General features: G+C 34.1%; 1 protein-coding gene across 8 annotated transcripts in view; it reads left to right on the top strand.

Moving 5' to 3' along the window:
* Positions 1–20,566, top strand: part of CNTLN (centlein) — a 309,757-nt gene that overhangs the window by 57,312 nt on the left and 231,879 nt on the right. For 7 of the 8 annotated variants that reach the window (XR_009346344.1, XM_059141990.1, XM_059141988.1 and 4 more), the window contains exon 3: positions 14,284–14,368. The exons of the other annotated variant lie outside the window; for it this stretch is intronic. Coding sequence is in view for 6 of the 7 variants with exons in the window: in XM_059141990.1 (XP_058997973.1) it covers positions 14,284–14,368 (85 nt within the window). In the remaining variant the exon portion in view is untranslated. The remainder of the gene's footprint in view (positions 1–14,283; positions 14,369–20,566) is intronic. 8 annotated transcript variants of the gene reach the window in all.

Raw genomic sequence — 20,566 nt, 5'->3', positions numbered from 1 at the left:
TAGGATATGAGACTGTTGGGTACTGGGTAATTTCTCCAACCTTGTAATCAGATTGGGCACTGCTACCTTATTTCACATTGCTTTTTGCTCTTCAAAACTCAACTTTATGAAGTGGTCAAAAATTAAACTTCATAAAGATATGATGTCATGAAAGAAATGTAGTACAATCTAATGTTGAAACCGTGAACTTCTAGCTAGTATTCTGTGCAGTGTCCAACAGATGTTAAGTATTTCTGTTTTTCCCTCAGACATTTAAAATACCCCACAATGCCCCTGTCTGTTTGTTACAGCACCCCTGGGAGCCCTGGTACACATTCTGGGTAATAGAATTAACTTGTTCTCTTTTAATGTTCATTACTGTTTCATATGGAGTTCTGGCATGATTAGTGTCCTAATTTTTTTTTAATGTCAAGATAGAGAATCCTTTTTGATCATTTTTGACTAGCAAGGTTTCTTAAGAAACTGATTTTGTAATACTAAAATAAAGGAATAATATATTTGACATTTTCTTGATAGAAAAATGTTTACAGCAGGACTTCATAGAAAGATTATTGAATAAATTGGTTTTATGACTTTGTTTATAATCTGTAACAGAAAAATAATGAATAAGATATTAAAACATGATTTTAAATAGGATAAAAATGTACTATATATCATTACTGTATAAGGTGTATTGAGTAAACAAAAGAATATGAATTTTATTACGGGAATATAGTAGGGAAAAGAATTGAAACTGAAAATAACCAAAACTATCTGGGCTGTTATTGTTCTTCATGATATCAGTTCTTGTAATGGACGTAGGATATTCCTGATTGATCCTTTAGGAATCTGCCTACAGTTCTAAACTGTACTATGACTCAAAATGATTTTTTAAAATCATGTACTTTGAGGGGTCCCTGGGTGGCTCAGTTGGAAGAGCGAGATGCTTTTGATCTCAGGGTCATGGGTTCAAGGTCCACATTCAGTCTCGTGATTACTTAAATAAATAAATGTTTAAAAATGATGTATTTTGTAAGGAAGTATATTCTGAACTATGTGGACATTTTTGTGTAATATTATAAGGATATATTGGCAATTCCATGTGTATTTAGTGTAATACATCATAAAACAATCATGATGATAATAGCTTACATCTGTCAAGTGTTTACATGGTTCTTAGTACTTTCCATGTATTGACTGAATTCTTACAATAGGCCTATGAGATGGGCCTTATTATTAGTCTTATTATACAGATGAAGGAAATGAACTACAGAGAGGTTAAATAATTTGCCCAAACTCATAGAACTAAGGTGTGGCAGTATGTATCTTTCCAGAGGTTCCCCCCCCCTTTTTTAAAAGATGTATTTATTTATTTGTGTGTGAGAGAAAGAGAGCATGTGCACATGCATGGGTGGGGAGAGGGGCAGAGGGAGCTAATTTTCTTTTTAAAGATTTTATTTATTTATTTGATGGAGAGAGACACAGCAAGAGAGGGAACACAAGCAGGGGTAGTGGGAGAGAGAGAAGCAGACTCCCTGTGGAGCAGGAAAGCCCCATATGGGGCTTGATCCCAGGACCCTGGGATCATGACCTGAGCGGAAGGCAGATGCTATGATGGAGCCACCCAGGCAAACAGGCACACTGAGGGAGAGAATCTTGGATTCCCCGCTGAGCGCAGAGCCCAACGTGGGGCTCAAACCCAGGACCCTGGGATCATGACCTGAGCCGAAGGCAGACACTCAACGACTGAGCCACCCAGGTGTCCTGTCCATAATACTTCTTAATGAATACTATTGTTTCTTCCTTTTTTGATACATTCCCATCCTTGCAAAAAAGTGCCAGTTATTAGATATGTTTTTATCATCTTCAATCTTCTTGAAAATTCTATATATTTTTTTTGAGTTTTTAAGTTCTAGGTTTTTATAAGATTGTGGTGTGTACTTTGCATACCTGATGGTACTAAATAAATACTTTTAATTCAGAATTATTTTTTAAATGCCTAATATGTGTTTAAGATTCTACTTCTATTATGAGAAGAGAGAGGGTGAGGGGAAGGAAAATACGTAATGCTTCTCCTGAAAGTGGTTGTGGTAAAAATTGTAATCATTAACTGAGAGATGTCTTCCTTGATCCCCCTTCATTGAATAAACAAGCTCTCTTCCCTGCATTTATTCTATCTGAACTTATTGTTTGTTTTGTGTATAGTATTTGTTAAATTAAAAGATTCCATTTTCCATGATTAAAGTGTTTTTTCTTACTTATGAGAATCTCTTTCAAAGTTACATAAAATCAGAACTTCTGGAGATGTATTTAAGGTTAAATTTTAAAATTAGGAATTTTAAAACTGACAATATATGGAGGCTCCTGGGTGGCCCAGTGGGTTAAGCATCTGCCTTTGGCTCAGGTCATGATCTCAGGTTCCTGGGATTGAGCCCCACATCAGTTTATCTGCTAAGCAGGGAGCCTGCTTCCCATTCTCTCTCTGTCTGCCTCTCTGCCTACTTGTGATCTCTCTCTTTCTGTCAAATAAATAAATAAAATCTTTAAAAAATAATTTAAAAAAAACCTGACAATATGTAAAGATAGGCTCTTAGCTCAGGCTGCTGCAACAAAATACCATAAACTGAGTTGGTTATACATCACACATTTACTTCTCTCAGTTCTGGAGGCAAGAAGCATGAGATCAGGGTGCATGGTCAGGTTCTAGTGAGAGCCACCAACTTATATCCTCGCATGGGGGAAAGAGAGCTTCCTAGAGTCTTCCTTGCATATATATATATATATATATATATATATATATATATATAGGCAGCAAGTCTCTATTTATATATATATATGGGCAGCAAGTCTCTATTTCCCAGTTCCTCCAAATTCCCTACCACCAAATACCATCACACTGAGGATTAGATTTCAACATATGAATTTGGGGCAGGGGATATAAACATCCAGTCCATAACAGGAACACAGACTTAGAAGGCACATAGACCAGAGTTTAAATCACAAATATTTCTGTATCTTCCTTATTGAAACTCTCTAGGTCTCAGATAACACATCTGTTAAGAGGATTTTAGAAAGAGTTTGTTGAATTAGAGAAGCATTTAAGTAAAAGCTTGTCCAGTAATAGGTACTCAAAAGTCGCACTGATCCTTAAACAGTTCTCTCAGATAGTCAAAATTTTGATCAGGGGACCTGTGGGGGATGTCATATTTAATTTTCATCATTGAGGAATTATATAGCAAAGATTTAATTATATGAATATTTTCTTCACTGAGTTGTGGATTCATTTATTTAGAGATTTGTGAGCTATCAATCACGCATGAACTCTATGAGATTGTTATTGGTCAAGATTTAGGATAAGATTGAGGTATCTGAATTTTGAAACAGCTTTATGGGCAATTCTGACATTCTAGAAGAGAATCTAAACTAGAAAGGTGAATATTGTTAGATCTTTATGGATGGAAAAATCTGAGATCCAAAATTGAACATTTTGAATGATGTTAGGGAAAAATTTGTTCATCTCTCATTGGAACTTGCTTACTACTGAACTGTAATGTCTATAAAGAAGTTACTTTATGGATAAGAACATGACAGTGGAGATAGGGCTACATGGTATAGAATCTTGGCTCTACCACGTGTCTTATTGTGTGACTTGAGGCAAAATATTCACTCACATGCCTTAGTTTTCTCTTTTATGAGATGAAAATAAGAATAGAGTTGTTGTGAGTTAATGCATATGTGGTAGTTATAATAATGCCTAGCACACTGTGTGTCATCATCACCATCTCATGTTATAGTTTACATTCCTTTTCAGTTTGTTTTTATAGTCTTGAGTGAAGTCAGTTAATATTTTCTAAATAGGCTTCCAAGAAAACTTGTACCCTTTTTGATGTTACTGTTCCTTAATTTTAAAGCCTATTTGCCATCTGTTGATCCTTAAAATAATGTGTTTGTGCTTGAATACTCAAATTCAGAAATATATCTAAGTTTCAAATTGAAGGTGAGCAGGGTTTACTAATGTTAATTTTTTTACTTTTTCATATGTAATATTTTCAGATGAAGGCTCTGCAGAAATTGCTTTATTTTCCTATTTGTTTTTTACTTCTAGGCAATTAATCTTTTTTTCAGTCTTAGAGATATGTTTTGCTTTCTTTATAACATTTATTTTTACTATGTGATGGGCTCTTCAATACTTCTTTTACTCACTCTCCCATTTCTAGTATTCTCTCTCTCTCTCTCTGATCTATAAATGAAAATTCAGTCCTGGAAAATGGGAACCATAAAAAGGAATTAAAAACGCAAATGATTTTTAGTATTTTTTGCATGTGTATTTAGGATATATTCTTGAAATACTTGTGCTTAAAGATTTAACCTCATAACGGATGAGAGATTATGTCATATTTATGTTTATAGTTAAAGTTTAGATGCTTAATAAGCAGGCTGTTGTTATAAGGTTATATTACATACTCTCACCACTGAAGAAACCTCCCTCCTGTTCCATTCCACTCTTAAACACATGGGTTGCACAGCTGCTATATGGTTGTACACTGTCCCATGTGTATTAAGCAAACAGAGCCTGCAAAAGGGTTGCATTTTGGAGCATGGAAGTAGCATGGCTGGTTGGAGACCCCAGAAGTGTGGCTGCCAGAATTCCTCCATCTGGCAGCAGTGCTGCTAGGCAGCTCCACACAGGGCATAAATATATTTTGCTGAAGACTTTTCCTGGTGCAACAGCCATGAATGCCTAGGCAGGGATAGGGATGGAGAGGAAGATAGTGAAAGGAACTAATACAAAGGTGTCTAATTGGAACCACTCTACTGTTTAAGGGGAAAATATGAATAATGAAAAGTGGAAAAACACATTTGAACTCTTAGTTTTGCAAGAAGCTTGACAAATAGTCTTTTAAATTTTATGAAGATCTTTAAATTAAAGAATTGTGAACTTGTACAGAAGCATAATTACTTTAAAAATTTAGCCTTCCTATGGATGGCAGAAGGTAACATGAATATAATTTTTAGGGCAAAATAATTATGATTATCTTTATTTGATGTAAGTTTATTTCTAGTTTTGTTAAAAATTCCCAAAACATTGAACATAGTCAACATTCCATGGAGAAGAAAGTATTATGCAGCTTGCATGTGTGCAGATCTGCATATCGGAGCACAAAATATTGACATGATAATTGCAGTCAAGCCTGAGTGAACAGTGGCCTGTGGGAATTCAGCTGGTGTTGTACCAACTGGATGGCTGCTCAGGACACAGTTTGAAATGCAAGGTGCAAGTTAGCACTTTATTCAGCACAGGCAGGCATCATTTAAAAATCCTTGGGGGCAGCCCTGGTGATGTGCAGATGTTAAAACAGTCTGTTGTGAAGTGCTGATATTTTTGAACACTGTGAAAGACTTCTAGATTCTGAGTGAAAAATATTTGCACAGTTATTAAAGACATATAATACACAATCTTTTCCAGCTCTTTTCTGGATGTTTTAGATAATGAGTGTTGAGTATATGCAGAAGTATCTGGACATGTAGGTAGAAGAAACAGGAAAATCAGGAAGCAGATAAAGTCATTTAGTTTCTAACTATAAAACCGAAAATGTGTGGAGTTTCAGCTTTATACATTTGGGAGTGATGTTGAGTGTGTATCTAAAACAAAAGTATTTTATTCAGCACTGTATTAAATCTAAGTGGTGACATTCTAGTAAATTATTGCTTTTTTGTTTATGGAGTTCATCCGTACACCATAATTTACAAATTCAGTTGAAGTTGCTATACCCTAATTCCATTCTTTATTCTGGTTTGGAACTACTTGGTTAAACAAGAAAAAAAATAATCTGTCCGTTTTTACCTGTCAGGCTGAGTCTTCTGCACAAGTTTTGCCTTTCATATATAGTTTAAATATATTTTTTATATCGAAGTATAAAATATATGTCGAAATTCTGGATTATGTGTAAAAATTAAGCTTTGATTTTAAAACAAAATAGGTATTTTAAATATACTTGGACCTTTAAAATATTTTCTACTAAAGGTCTTATGATCTATTGATTTAATAATGTATTTTTATTAAGAGTATTAGAGTTTTTTCAATAGTTGTTTTTACTCTGGAGTAAACATATTTGAAAAATATTTGTGTTAGGTTTTTAAGTTTTCCTTTTTTTCAAGCTTTCTTACTGTATTATTCATAGATAATATCCTAGCAATTTATTATGTATATTCAAAATAGAAAAAGTTATTAAACAGTTTATGAATAAAAGGATAGATAATTTGATAATGGTATAATTTTCATTTCCCTAAACTTCCATTTTTATCAGTCTTACTGTTTTAGAATCTTAATGTTAACCAGAAATTGAGAAAGCATTTAAATGGAAAGTCATTAATAAGAAAATCTACATTTTAATAGATTCTGTGCTCAAATGAAAGAAAACGAAGTCCAACTAGGTTTATTTTGTGCATTATTGTTATCTGTTAATTAAGAATAATCAATGTCAGTAAGTTTTGCTTATTTTCTTTGTTTTCTAAATCAGACTGATATCATTGCCTCATTTATAGTTAAATGTTTCTTTTTAGACTCTAATATTTCATTTTTGACATCTCATTAAAAATGGGCTCAAACCCAGAAAATATGATCCTGTCATATTGTATAATATATGGCATGGTCTATAACACAGTAAAATTTTGCTTCTTAATGATTTAGAATAATTTCTCAGATTTTTGAGTTTAGAAAAATGGCAAAAAGTTAACATGGTAATTCATGTGACTAAGTACAGAAATGTTAAATGTTTAAATGCGTAGTACTCTTGGGAAAAGTGATTGGAGCTTTAAACTTGTACACATTTGACAGCGTCTCTTCACTTCATTTTTCATCCTAAAGAAGTCTGCAAATATTCTTAGCTCACATCATTATTGCACATCAGTGGTTCTAATTAGCTAAACAGGAGTTTGTCTCAGTCATTGATCATCATCAACTTCTTGACACTGTCTTTTTTTTTTTTTTAGGAACCTTTCATTACATCTTATAAATACATAGAATATATATTAACTGAATTGACCAAATAGGTTGGTGAGGTTTTCAACTTGAAACAACTTTTTAAATTGTATAATCTTAAGTAAAAATGTATTCATATTGTAGCGCTGTTTTCTCTTGGGAGCATTTTCCTGTTATGAAAATATTACATATCATGTACCACCAGGAGGAGCTGCTGGACAAATCTCTATATAGATTTTGAATTGGGATTTTTTTTTTTCAATTTCAAAACTATAATATAATCATTAACTTTGGAGGTTTTTTTTGTTTGTTTGTTTAAAATACGTCACTGAAGTATATTTTTGAAGTTTATATTTGACTGGAAGTTTATATTTCATTTATGACCTACATTTTTTTACTCAGCTTTATCAGTTATTTTGATTTCGGTGACTCAGACTTAGTGTATGTCAGCATCACTTGAGGCTTTGTGTCTTAGTTCAGGCTGTAATAACCAAACACCATAGATTAGGCGGTTAAAAAGCCAACCATTTATTTGTCACTTTTCTGAGGGTTAGGAAGTCCAATATCAAGGTGGCTGTTGATTCCATTCCTTGTGAGAGCTCTGTTGCAGACAGCTGCCTTCTTGCTGTAATTTTACATATAGAGAGGGGGATGATCTTCTGCCTCTTTGTAGATTGCCTAATCCTTTCCATGAAGGCTCTCCCTCATGAATTCCCAAAGGCCCCACCTGCAAAAACAAGCACACTGGGGATTAGGGCTTCAACATATGAATATGAAACATTCAGTCCATAGCACCTTGTTATGGTTAAACACAGAATTGCTGGGCCCTACTCTAGACTCTCTGCCCTTAGAGAGGGTGGAAGATAGTGCATTTCTAGCAAGTTCCTAGGTGATGCTAATTGTACTTCTCTGATGACCTATAGTATAGGAACCGCTGGGTTAGACTGTGACTGATTTATCTACATAATTGTGTCATAGGAAATAACTACCCTGGTACTGAGTTCATTTGGAAGCTGTAGTAACGCTTTTGTTTGAGTTTTGTGGCATGTAGTCTAGTTTTATCCTATCTCATTTAAAAGGACCACGAGAATGTATTTTGACACTGGTGGGGATTTTAAGTTTATTATAAAAGAGTGGATTAGAAAAAGTTGATCCCTATAAATTAAACTAATTCCTGGGAATTTAAAGTTAGGCTCATAGCATATCCAGAAAGCAACTTACAGGGACAGTTTCTGACTATAATTAATGTCTTGACTGTTACATCCTGTTACATGTTGGGTAAACCCAATCATGCCCTTCCCTTTGAGATTTGAAGCCGTTTTCCCCCAGATGCATATACTTTGGATTGATGTAGTACTCTTTTGTAATACTCATGGTTTTATAATATCAAATTAAAAGTTCAAGTGATAATTTGAGAGTATATGTGACAAATGAAAGTCAAAAGATATATATATGTTTATATATATCTATATTTTTTTAATTAAGTTTTTTACTTTAATTCCAGGTTAGTTAGCATATAGTGTTATATTAGTTGCAGGTATACAATGTAGTGACAAGTGAGAGCCTAAGGGTATATATATTTTTTTCTTTTCTCTTTTAATTTTTTATTTTAATTTTGTGACAAATGAAAGCCAAGGGTATATATATTTTTTATCTTTAATTTTATTTCCAGGATAGTTAACACATATATGTTAGTTGCAGGTGTACAATATAGTGATAAAGGGCATATATTTTTAATATACAAAAATAGTTTTATACATCAAAAAATACAAAATGGCAGACACATTCACTGGCACTGGAAACTTAGGAAAAATAAGGAAAAAAGCATTTCAATTGATGAAAGAATGCTTAATTTCACTATTAATAAAAGAACCACAAATATAAAGAGAGCCTAGTTGAAGAGAATGGACTGTGATTATGCATCAGATGTGCTATCAAGAGTTGGTTAATAGAAAATAAAATAATAAAGCATGATAAAGCACAGACAGTAAAAACAGTAGTTGTAAAATATCATGTTTGTATTGTGTACCTATATCCAGAGGGCTGAACATGGCTAGAGAAAAAATCTGAACCACGATGTCTGGTCATATGTGAATTTATGACCACTAACCTTTGTGGTCTCTAGCACTGGTTAGGTGATATCCTATATTTATTTATTTATTTATTTATTTATTCCAGACTCGCCTACCATCCCAGTATCCCAGAAGGCTATTTGATGTTTATTCTCTTGTCAGCTTCTAACACTTCATTTCCCCTTCTCACTTTCAGGTGATGGATAGTTGTTATGAATTTGTTAAATTCATGTTAAGTCATGCACAGGGTGCTGGATGGTGAGCCATGGTTCAACAGCAGACCACAAGAGAAATTAAAATAGAGGTTTATTATTCACAGATCTGGGAGAAAGTACCCAGCATACCTCAAGGGGCCACATGGGAAGTCAAGGCACAGTATGGGGAAAGATAGGCTCGGGGTACATGCTTTTCTGAGGTTTCGCTGGTGGAGTGCTCTCGGTTTTCCAGGCTAAGGTGGATTGGTCAAACCAAAAGAGCGAGGTTTTAATCAGCTCTATGGCAGATGGATCTTTTATAAGGGACATAAAAGGGTTTTGGGAGGTAGGGGACACTATTGATCACAAGGGTTGTTGGGGAAGTCCTATCAAGAAATTTTTTTTTTTTAAGATTTTTATTTATTTACTTGACAGACAGAGATCACAAGTAGGCAGAGAGGCAGAGAGAGGAGGAAGCAGGCTCCCTGCTGAGCAGAGAGCCCGTTGCGGAGCTCGATCCCAGGACCCTGGGATCATGACCCGAGCTGAAAGCAGAGGCTTTAACCCACTAGCCACCCAGGCGCCCCCTCCTATCAAGAACTTACTTGTGACTCTGCAGGCTGCTATCTGGGGCACTTGCATGGGCTAGCTTCATTTAAAGTCACTTCAGGCTGCTTGGCCAAACCCAAGGGGATGCCAAGGCAGCAATCATGGAGTAGCTTTAGCTAAACTCTTGACAATCCCCTTGCTTCCTACACCACTGAGTAAATAGAAGCTTTTAGAAGAGAGCTTTCATGTCTTCCCATAACCATGTCTGCCAAAATATCTGAATCTGTATCCATATTTTCTCTTTTTATTTCTTTGGAAGAACTGTTTATGCTGTCATCTAAGCCCAAACTGTATACACTAAAGACTCAAGGACCCAAGGTTGTCACTCTGCAGTTCTCCTTTCTCTCTCTAACATCCTCAGTATCACTCACTGTCCTGGATCATTCCTGTCAACATACTCACATGCAGTTTTATCTTCAATCTTTTGAGATAAATCTCTTTTGATCTCACATTTCCCTTGAAGTACTGTTCCATTTCTCTGCTCCTTTTTATAGCAAAATTCCTCTGAAAAGTAGTCTTTACTATCTCCATATTTTTTTCTTTCTCTCTTGATCTCACTCCAATTAGGCTTGTATATCCACCATTCTCCTAAAACAGCTCTTGTCAAAATCACCAGTGACTTCCAATACTGCTAAATCCCAGTAGTTAATTTTCAGTTTTATTTTCTTTAGTGTGTTTGCAGCATTGGCCAAAGATGATTCCTTTCTTCTAGGAATACTTGTTCAATTAGTTTTCTGTCTTGATTCTGCTTTTGCATGACTGTTTACCCTTCGTAGTATTATTGGTTGTTTTTCCCTCATCTTACTAACTTATAAATATGGAGTACTCCAGGACCAATTCCTCAGATTTTTCAATCCAAAATCACTCCTTAGGTGATCTCACCTACCCTTTAGTCTTTTTTTTTTTTTTAAGATTTTATTTATTTATTTGACAGAGCGAGATCAGAAGTAGGCAGAGAGGCAGGCAGAGAGAGAGAGGAGGAGGAAGCAGGCTCCTTGCTGAGCAGAGAGCCCGATGCGGGACTCCATCCCAGGACCCTGAGATCATGACCTGAGCCAAAGGCAGCGGCTTAACCCACTGAGCCACCCAGGCACCCACCTACCCTTTAGTCTTAAACATATTTGGATGATGCCTAAAGTTTTATCTTCAGCCTTCACTACTTGACTGATTCCAGACTTGGGTCAACCACATCTTGGATGTTGATTAGACATCTCAAATTTAACATGTCCAAATCCCCAAGTCTAATTCCCTCTCTCTCTTCATCTAGATCTCAGATAATGTCTACTCCATTCTTCCAGTTATTCAGACACATATTGGAAACATTCTTGACTTCTCTCTTTCATTTATATCTCTTATCTACTGCTTCAAGAAATCCCGTTAACTCTACCTACAAATTATCAAGGATTTTATCACTTTCTCAATTACCATCACCATTACCTATCTTGTCCAGTTCATCTTTAGTTCTCACCCGAGGTATTTTAGTTGACTCCTGTTGTCTCTGCTTCCACTTTTGATTTCTAGAGTCTGACCTCAGCCCACAATATTAATTAATTAATTAATTAATATTATTAATCATGAAATATTAATTCATGTTACAACTATATTTAAAACTATCCTCTGTCCTCCCATTTTACTGAGAGTCAAATCCAATATATAGCTTAAGAGGCCATATATTACTTTATTTCCAGTGACCATTATGTCCTCAGCCACCATTCTTCCTTTGTATAAACATTATTATTTTACTGTTCTTTAGATACATCGATTGTGCTGTTGGCCTTAGTGTCTTTGCACTTGCTTCTGGTCCCAAGGCCTGGAAAACTCTTCCCTGAAATCTCTATGACTCTTCCTTCCTTCCTTCAGGTTTCTGCTTACCTATCATCTTTAAGGGCAATCATTTTTACATTATCCTTTTTTTTATTTTAAATTTTTAAATTTTATTTTATTTTTTATTATTTTTTTAACATTTTTACATTATCCTATATAAAATAGCAGCAACCTTCCTTTTGCTTCCCAGTTCTCCAAGATGAGACATTCCTTTCTGCATTACACTCGTTTATTTTTCTTATACTTCTAGTCAGTTGACATATTATGTATTTACTTAATATCATTTATTTTCAGATTCTATAAGCTAGAACATTAATTCCATCAAGGAAGCACTTGGTTTATTTTGTTTGCTACAGTTCCCTAGTCCCTAGGATGATGCCTGTCATACAAATGCTTGTTGAGTGAATGATGGATTAATATGTGTGTGTGTGTGTGTGTGTGTGTGTGTGTGTGTGTGTGTATGTTCAGGAATTTGTTCTGGTAGATCTTGTTTCAATCTGAGGATTCTATTTAATTCTAAAATATTCTCAGCAGTTCTTTTCTAAAAATACTGCTTTATCGGGGTGCCTGGGTGGCTCAGTGGGTTAAGCCTCTGCCTTCGGCTCAGGTTATGGTCTCAGGGTCCTGGGATAGAGCCCTGCATTGGGCTCTCTGCTTGGCAGGGAGCCTGCTTCCCTCTCTCTCTCTGCCTGCCTCTCTGCCTACTTGTGATCTCTCTCTCTCTGTCAAATAAATAATAAATAAAATCTTTAAAAATAAATAAATACAAATACTGCTTTATCATTCATCCCATTATAATCTACTTCTGGAACTCTTTAGGCATATGTTGGGAGTTTCAAGTGAAACCTACATGTCTTAACTGTCTTTTCATATTTTTAATCTCATTTCTCTATATAGTGTTCTGGATGAATATCTCATTGTTATCATCCCTTTGCCTCATTCTCTTCTTACATCTAGTTTTGAGGTATGCCCATTGAATTGTTTTTATTGTTTTTGTTTTTAATTTAAGTCATTCTTCTTAGGTCATTAAAATCCTTACTTATTTTAAAGTCTTCTTCAGTGTGTTCTGTTATTTTTTTTTTTTGTCTAGAGTGATTGCTTCTTTGAATTATTGACTTAGTATGTGTATGTGTTATGTGAGTGTAAAGTATCTGTTTTCTTCTTGTGTTTTGGATTTGTTTTATCTGTGGTCAAATCTTGAGTAAGAGGATGGCTGTTACTGTTCTCTTTCTCCTTTCTCCACCACCCTTCTTTGTCTAATGCTTTTTCTTTTTCTCTAGAAATTTTGTGCTTACCACTGAATAGTCACACTCACCCCATCCTGAACTAGGTTTTATATTGGTAGCTTGGGGCTTTTAGCCAACAGTGACACAGAGGATTTGTTATATTTAGTGCCTGAGCTGTGGAGTGTTTTGTCTCAGTGCCTGATTGGGATGCTGTCTATAAACTTCTGCCTTTCTAAACTTTCATGTAATCCTAGTTCCAGGTGAGGGTGGGGAGGAATTTTTTTCCAGACTCCTTTCAGGAGCTGGGAGTTCTACTCTAGTGTCCGGTTTCTAACAATGAGTATAACTATCCTTCTACATATTGAGCAGTATACTTTTTCCCATTAGTCCCCAGGCACCAAGCTCTTTTTCACCTTAGCCTGCCTGCATTGAGATCTGGACAGTATACAACAGCTTCCTTCTTGTTTATAGCATTGTATTTCTGTTTAGTTTGTGATCCTTAGAGATTGGACTGTCTCCTTAATCTTTTTCTATTATGTTTATCTATTAATATTATAAATTGAGAGAACTTGGAAGAGCCGCAAAATGTAAACTTACTGTGCTAACTTATTGGAAAAGTCTAATTTACGTTTTTAAAATATAATAGTACACCATCTGAATTTATCTCTTAAAACCCATGATGGACTTTTCTGATTGGTGTCTCTTCATTCTGATAATTCTTTTGTGCCTTCTAAGGCCCTTTGGTTCATTTCACTGTTTCACAATTGAGGGTTCTTTTCTTCTTCCTTACTTGTCTACTTTGGATTCATTAGTGATTTCGGTATAGGTTTCTCTTTACCTATTTTTAGATGAAATTGGGCATGTTCAGGGTGGTATGGCTGTAGACTGTTTACCTATTTTTAAACTTTTTAAAAAATATAAATAAATGCCCAATAAATTTCTATCCCCTTTTAAAAAATTTGTTATGAAATCTCTAGCTCTCTTTTGAGTCTTTTACTTTAAATAGAAGTAAATAAATAGAAATAAGTAGTAGAAATATGATATTTTATTATTAATTATGGGTTTAAAGTATTTATGTTAAGAACATATTGTCTTATTATTTTAAATTGATGATATAGTGGTTATTGCAATCATTAAACACGTTTTAAGTATTTTTTTTAATCACGCATCTAAATCTGGAAACTAAATTGTTGTTTTGGTATGAAGTTGTCTTAGTTGTCAGTAGTTTGTAAGTTGTTGTCACTTGCCATATGGTTTCTGATTAATTCTGAAAGGACTGTCAACCCCAGATAATTTAATTTTCTATATTTTATAAAGTGGTACTCATTTTCAGGATGTGAAAATTTAGAGGATTAGCTACCAATTTTGTCGAATAAACTCTGTATTTTTCTTTCTAGAGAAAAACAGAAATCTGAAGCTAAAGACAGAAAAATTTTAGAAATTCTGCAAGTCAAGGATGCTAAAATACAAGAATTGGAACAGGTTGGTGTTGTGCCAGAAAATACTAAAAATTAATTTTTATTTTAGTTAGTAGATCTTTACAATTATTTTTAGGGTTTTTTGCAATAATGTTCATTAAGAATATTAGGGTCATTATATCAAATCATTACCATTTTGACACTACTATATAAGATTATTGCTAATCTTATATAGTACTTATATTACTGTATAAGAAACTAGTATATATATAAGATTATTCTTCACTGGGGCGCCTGGGTGGCTCAGTGGGTTAAAGCTTCTGCCTTCGGCTCAGGTCATGATCCCAGGGTCCTGCATCCGGCTCTCTGCTCAGCAGGGAGCCTGCTTCCTCCTCTCTCTCTGCCTGCCTCTCTGCCTACTTGTGATCTCTGTCTGTCAAATAAATAAATAAAATCTTAAAAATTTTTAAAGATTATTCTTTACTCTTGTACTTTGTTTATAGCCTGTTGGTTTTTTAATTAATAGACTATGCCATTTATACTTTAAAACTCTTAAGATAGTGTTAGGGTTTTATCGTAGAATCTAGCAATTATTGTCTTATTAAACTTTACCTTTTATTAGCAGTTACCGTTTTATTACTAGCAGTATCATTGAAACTTATGAATTTTCAGATGGTTTAATTTATAAAAAAGATTAACAAATAATTGAGATGATTCTATTTGATCTCTTGAAAACTTGTACTTTTGATTCATACAATCCATTTTACATACAATCAGTAAATTATTCAATTACGTATATAATAAGATTATATGTAATTATATAATTAGTATTTTATCACTGCAAAAATCCATGTGATCAGTGCTTCCCAGAGCTATTTTCAAAGTATAAATATCTCAAAAATGAAGGAGAAAGAAACTTATTTTAATAATGACCTATATTGTGATAAAATATTTAAATTTATTTTGTACCCAGCTGTTCATTATATGCTGAATTGCCTGTTAGTTTTTCCTGGGTAAATAGATCCTCTTTTTTTTTTTTTTTTTAAGATTTTATTATTTATTTGACAGACAGAGATCACAAGTAGGCAGAAAGGCAGGCAAAGAGAGAAAGAGAGAACGAGAGAGGAGGAAGCAGGCTCCCTGCTAAGCAGAGAGCCCGATGTGTGACTCAATCCCTGGATCCTGGGGTCATGACCTGAGCCAAAGGCAGAGGCTTTAACCCAGGCACCCCCAGTAGATCCTGTTTTAGGAGATGTTGCTCTTTGACTTTTGACTCTATTTTCCTTCCTAGTCAGTTAAAGTTTTAGGAGAATTTTGGTCTAAGTTTGGTTACTGTTAAAGGTTTTTTTATTAAAGAACTTAAGGTGAAAGTTAACTTAGAAAAGATTCTTTTTTTTTTATGCTCTCTACATCTATATAATGACTTTCTAAAATGGAATATAGACTCTTATATGACATATAAATTTAAAATTTTAATGTTCTCTAATGTGTTTTCCTTACAGGAAATATCATAATTGATACTATAATGATAAGATTTTAGCAATGACATTTTAGTCAGTTTGCTCTGGGGGAAAAAAAAAGTTGTATTTGCTACCTGAATATCAAAAAGGAGCAAAATGAATCCCAAGATGGATAAATACTGTTGTGTGCTTACTATATTAATTAAACTAGGCTAAGCTACCTGATACAGCCTTATGACTTAAAAGTGGCAAATGCCATTTGTACTTATACTTCACTGAGAAAAACTAACCATATTGGCTACCCCAGGCTTCCGGAGGTTTGGGAAAATGTAAATCCAGGATGAGAACCTGTCTTCAGTTATAACTCTATTGTATAGAAGAGAATGGATTTTGCACTCTTTGGTTTTAGGGAATGCTCAGGTTACCAGATCTAGATAGCTAGGTATAGCATACCATTTTTTTTTAATGTTGACACTTTCTTTCTTTCTTTTGTTTTTAAAGATTGTATTTATTTATTTATTTATTTAGACGCTACGAGAAAGGGAACACAAGCAGGGGGAATGGGAGTGGGAGAAGCAGGCTCTCTGCAACCAGAGAGCCTGATCCAGGGGTGGATCCCAGGACCCTGGGATCATGACCTGAGCTGAAGGCAGACACTTAAGGAGTGAGCCACCCAGGTGCCCCTAAAATATTGACTTTTAAAAATGACAATACATTTGCCCTTTTTTTTTTTACTAAATTCTTTTTCTACTTCCTCTTCCTTAGGTAGATATTATTTAGTTAGTTACCTTTTTAAAGCAGAACCACTTAGCTCATGGATAAAATACTAAATTTTCTCAAGAGAAATTATTTGTTTTTTGGCACCCTAATGATGGTACTGTGGAAAATTTAGAGTTACAATTTTTGCCTTTAATGATTTTTAAATCCCTTTGCATGAGTAGGATGGGGATAAAAGTAAGGTACAAGTAATCATATTCTCCTACATGATATTACAGATTGTAAGAGGATGGGGAACCTCATGTACCCATTCACATTTGTATCCCTGATGTCCAATATTTCTGTATTGCTTGGCATATAACAGATTCTTGTGAATATTGTTGAATAATATAAGAAAGTGGTTCAATTTCATTCTTTTGCATGTAGCTGGCCAGTTTACCCAACACCCATTTGTTGAAGAGAAGACTTTTTCTCATTGTATATTTGTCGCCTTTATCAAAGATTAACTAACCACATAATTATGGGATTTTTTCTGGGCTTTTTTTTATGTTTCTGTGATGTGTGTGTTTATTTTTGGGTCAGTACATTACTGTTTTGATTATTAAAGCTTTTTAATGTAATTTGAAGTCTGGAATTGTGATACCTCCAGTTTTGTCTTTCTTTTTCAGGGTTGGTGTGGCTCTTCAAGGTCTTTTGCAGTTCCATACAAATTTTAGGATTGTGTTTCTAGTTCGGTGAAAAAAAAACAACAAAAACACACTGTTGGTATTTTGATAAGGATTGCATTAAATGTGTAGATTATTTTGGATAGTATAGACATTTTAACTGTAAGTGTTCTTCTAATCCATGAGCATGGAATGTCTTTCCATTCCTTTGTGTTGTCTTTCATCAGTGTTTTATAGTTTTCAGAGTATGAATCTTTTACTTTTCTGGTTAAGTTTATTCCTTGGTATCTTATTTATTTATTTATTTATTTATTTTGTGCAATTATAAATGGGATTGTTTTCTTAATTTCTCTTCCTGCTTCTTCATTATAAGTGTGTAGAAATGCAGTGTATTTCTGTATATTGATTTTGTATCTTGCAACCTTACTGAATTCATTTATCCATTATTATAGTTTCTTTTTTCTTTTCTTTTCTTTTTTGTGTGTGTTGAGTCTTTTAGATTTTCTGTATGTAGTATCATGTCATCTGCAAATAGTGAAAGTCTTACGTTTTTCTTACCAAGATGGATTCCTTTTATTTTTGTTGTCTAATTACTGTGGGTAGGACTTACAGTACTATGTTGAATAAATGTGGCGAGAGCAGAAATCCTTATTTTGTTCCTGATCTTAAAGGAAAAGGTCTTGGTTTTTTACTACTGAGTATGATGTTAGCTGTGAATTTTCATGTGTGGCCTTTATTATGTTGAGGTATGTTTGCCCTAAACCTACTTGTTGAGGGTTTTTAGTCTGAATGGATATTGTACCTTGTCAAATGCTTTTTCTACATCTTTTGAAATGTTCATATGGTCTTGATCTTTTCTTTTGTTGATGTGTTGTATCATGTTCATTGATTTGTGAATATTGAACTACCCTTGCATAGCAGGAATAATTTTCACTGATCATGGTGAATATTTTTTTAAATGTATTGTTGGATTTGATTTGCTAATATTTTGTTGAGGATTTTTGCATCTGTATTCATCAGACATAGTGACTTCTAGTTCTCTTCTTTGTAGTGTATATCTGGTTTTTGGTATTTTGGTAATGCTTTTCTCCTGGATGGATTTGGAACCTTTCCTTCTTCTGTTTTTGGAAGAGTTTGAGAAGAATAGGTATTAACTCCCCTTTAAATGTTTGGGAGAATTCTCCTTTGAAGCTAGCAGGTCCTAGACTTTGTTGGGAGTTTCCTAATTCAGTCTCCTTGCTGCTAACTGATCTGTTTTCTATTTCTTCCTGATTTAGTTTTTGGGTAGTTATATGTTTCTAGGAAACATTTCTTCTAGGTTTTCCAATTTGTTGGCATATAATTCTTCATGGTATTCTCTTAAAATCTTTTGTATTACTGTGATATCAGTTGTCATTTCTCTTCTTTCACTTACGATATCGTTTGTCCTCTCTCTTTAAAAAATAATTGTTTTATGCATCCAGCTGTTTGTCAATTTTGTTGACCAGCTACTGGCTTCATTGATCTGTTTTTTTAAATTATTTATTATTATTATTATTTAGCTTCTATTTCATATATTTCTGCTCTAATCATTATTATTTCCTTCCTTCTGCTGATTTTGGGTTTGGTTTGTTCTTCTTTTTCTTGGTTTTGTAGATTTAAGGTTAGGTTGTGTATTTAAGATTTTTCTTGATTATCTCCTTTGAGATACTTCTTGATGGAGGCCGGTATTCCTATAAACTTCCCTTTGATAACTGCTTTTGCTCCATCCCAAAGATTTTGGACTGTTGTATTTTCATTTATCTCTATGTATTCTTCTTATTTCCTTTTTGATTTCTTAGTTGACCCATTCATTGTTTAGTAGCATGTTAATTAACTTTCCTGTATATTGTTCTGTACATATTTTTTCCCTTAGTATTGTTTTCTGGTTTCATAGCATTGTGGATGGAAAAGTGCATGCTATCTGTGACTTTGATTTTTTAAATTTTTTGAAACTTGGTTTGCGGCCTAATATGTAATCTCTTCTGGAGAGTTTTCATGTGCACTTGAAAAGAATGTGTATTCTGCTGTGTTAGCTTGGAATATTCTAAATATATCTATTAGATCCATCTGGTTCACTTTCTGTTTCAATGTTCTATCCATCAATGTAAATGGGGTGTTAAAATTCCCTACTGTTATTGTGTTACTATGGATTACTTCCTTTATGTTTGTTGTTTTTAGCTGCTTTATGTGTTTGTGTGCATTTGTTTTGGGTGCATAAATATTTATAATTGTTATATCTTCTTGTTGAATTGTTCCTTTTTTGATTATGTAGTGTCCTTCGTTGTCTGTTGTTACCATCTTTGTTTTAAAGTCTGTTTTGTCCAGTGTAAGTATTGCTACCTAACTTTCTTTTCAATTCCATTTACGTGATACATGTTTTTCCATCCATTTTCTTCCTATCAGCATGTGCCTTCAGGTCTGAAATGAGTCTCCTGTTGGCAACGTATGGGTGGGTCTTGCTTTTTTATACAGTCTATCACCCTATGTCTTTTGACTGGTGCATCTAGTTAATTAACATTCAAAGTAATTATTGACAGATATGTACTTATTGCCATTTTGTTACTCATTTTATAGTTGTTTTTGTAGTTCTATTCCTTTCTTCTCTTGCTCTCTCATAGTTTTCTGACTTTCTTTAATAATATATTTGGATTTCTTTCTCTTTATTTTTTTCACAACGGTTATGGTGTTTGATTTGTGGTTACCATTAAGCTTGTATATAACCTCTTATGCATATAGCCATTTCTGTTACATTGTCACTTATGTTTGAACCATTCTTTTCTTCTCTCCCCTGTCACCTTTTAGGTACGTGGTGTCTTACTTTACATCCTTTTATTTTGTGAATTCCTTGACTGAATTTTATAGATATACTAATATTTTTGCTTTTGTGCTTCCTGCTTTTCTTACTCCTGGTAATGGCCTTTTCTTTCCATTCAAAGAATCCCTTTAACATTTATTGTAGGCTGGTTTAGTGGGATGAATTCTTTCAACTTTCTTTGTCAGGAAACTCTTTATCTCCCCTTTTGAATGATAGTCTTTCTAAGTAGAGTATTCTTGGCTGCAGGTTTTTTCTTTTCACCACTTTGAATATATCATACCACTCCCTTCAGGCTTGAAAAGTTTCTGCTAAGATCAGCCTTATGGGGTTTCCCTTGTATGTAACTGTTTTCTCTTGCTGCTTTTAAAGTTATTTCCTTATCTCTGCTTTTTGCCATTTTAATTATTATATGTTGTGGTGTGGATTTCCTTGGGTTGATTTTGTTGGGGCTCTCTATGCCTTGGGGATTTTGATTTCTCTTTCCTTCCCCAGATTTGGGAATTTTTCAGCCATGATTTCTTCAAATAAATTTTCTGTCCCCTTTTTTCTCTCCTATAATGAGAATGTTATTATACTTGATGGAG

This window comes from Mustela lutreola, chromosome 12 (assembly GCF_030435805.1).
Source record: "Mustela lutreola isolate mMusLut2 chromosome 12, mMusLut2.pri, whole genome shotgun sequence".
Classification (NCBI taxonomy): domain Eukaryota; kingdom Metazoa; phylum Chordata; class Mammalia; order Carnivora; family Mustelidae; genus Mustela; species Mustela lutreola.
The sequence above is the reverse complement of the archived record's forward strand: the minus strand, read 5'-3'. Positions and strand labels throughout refer to the sequence as shown.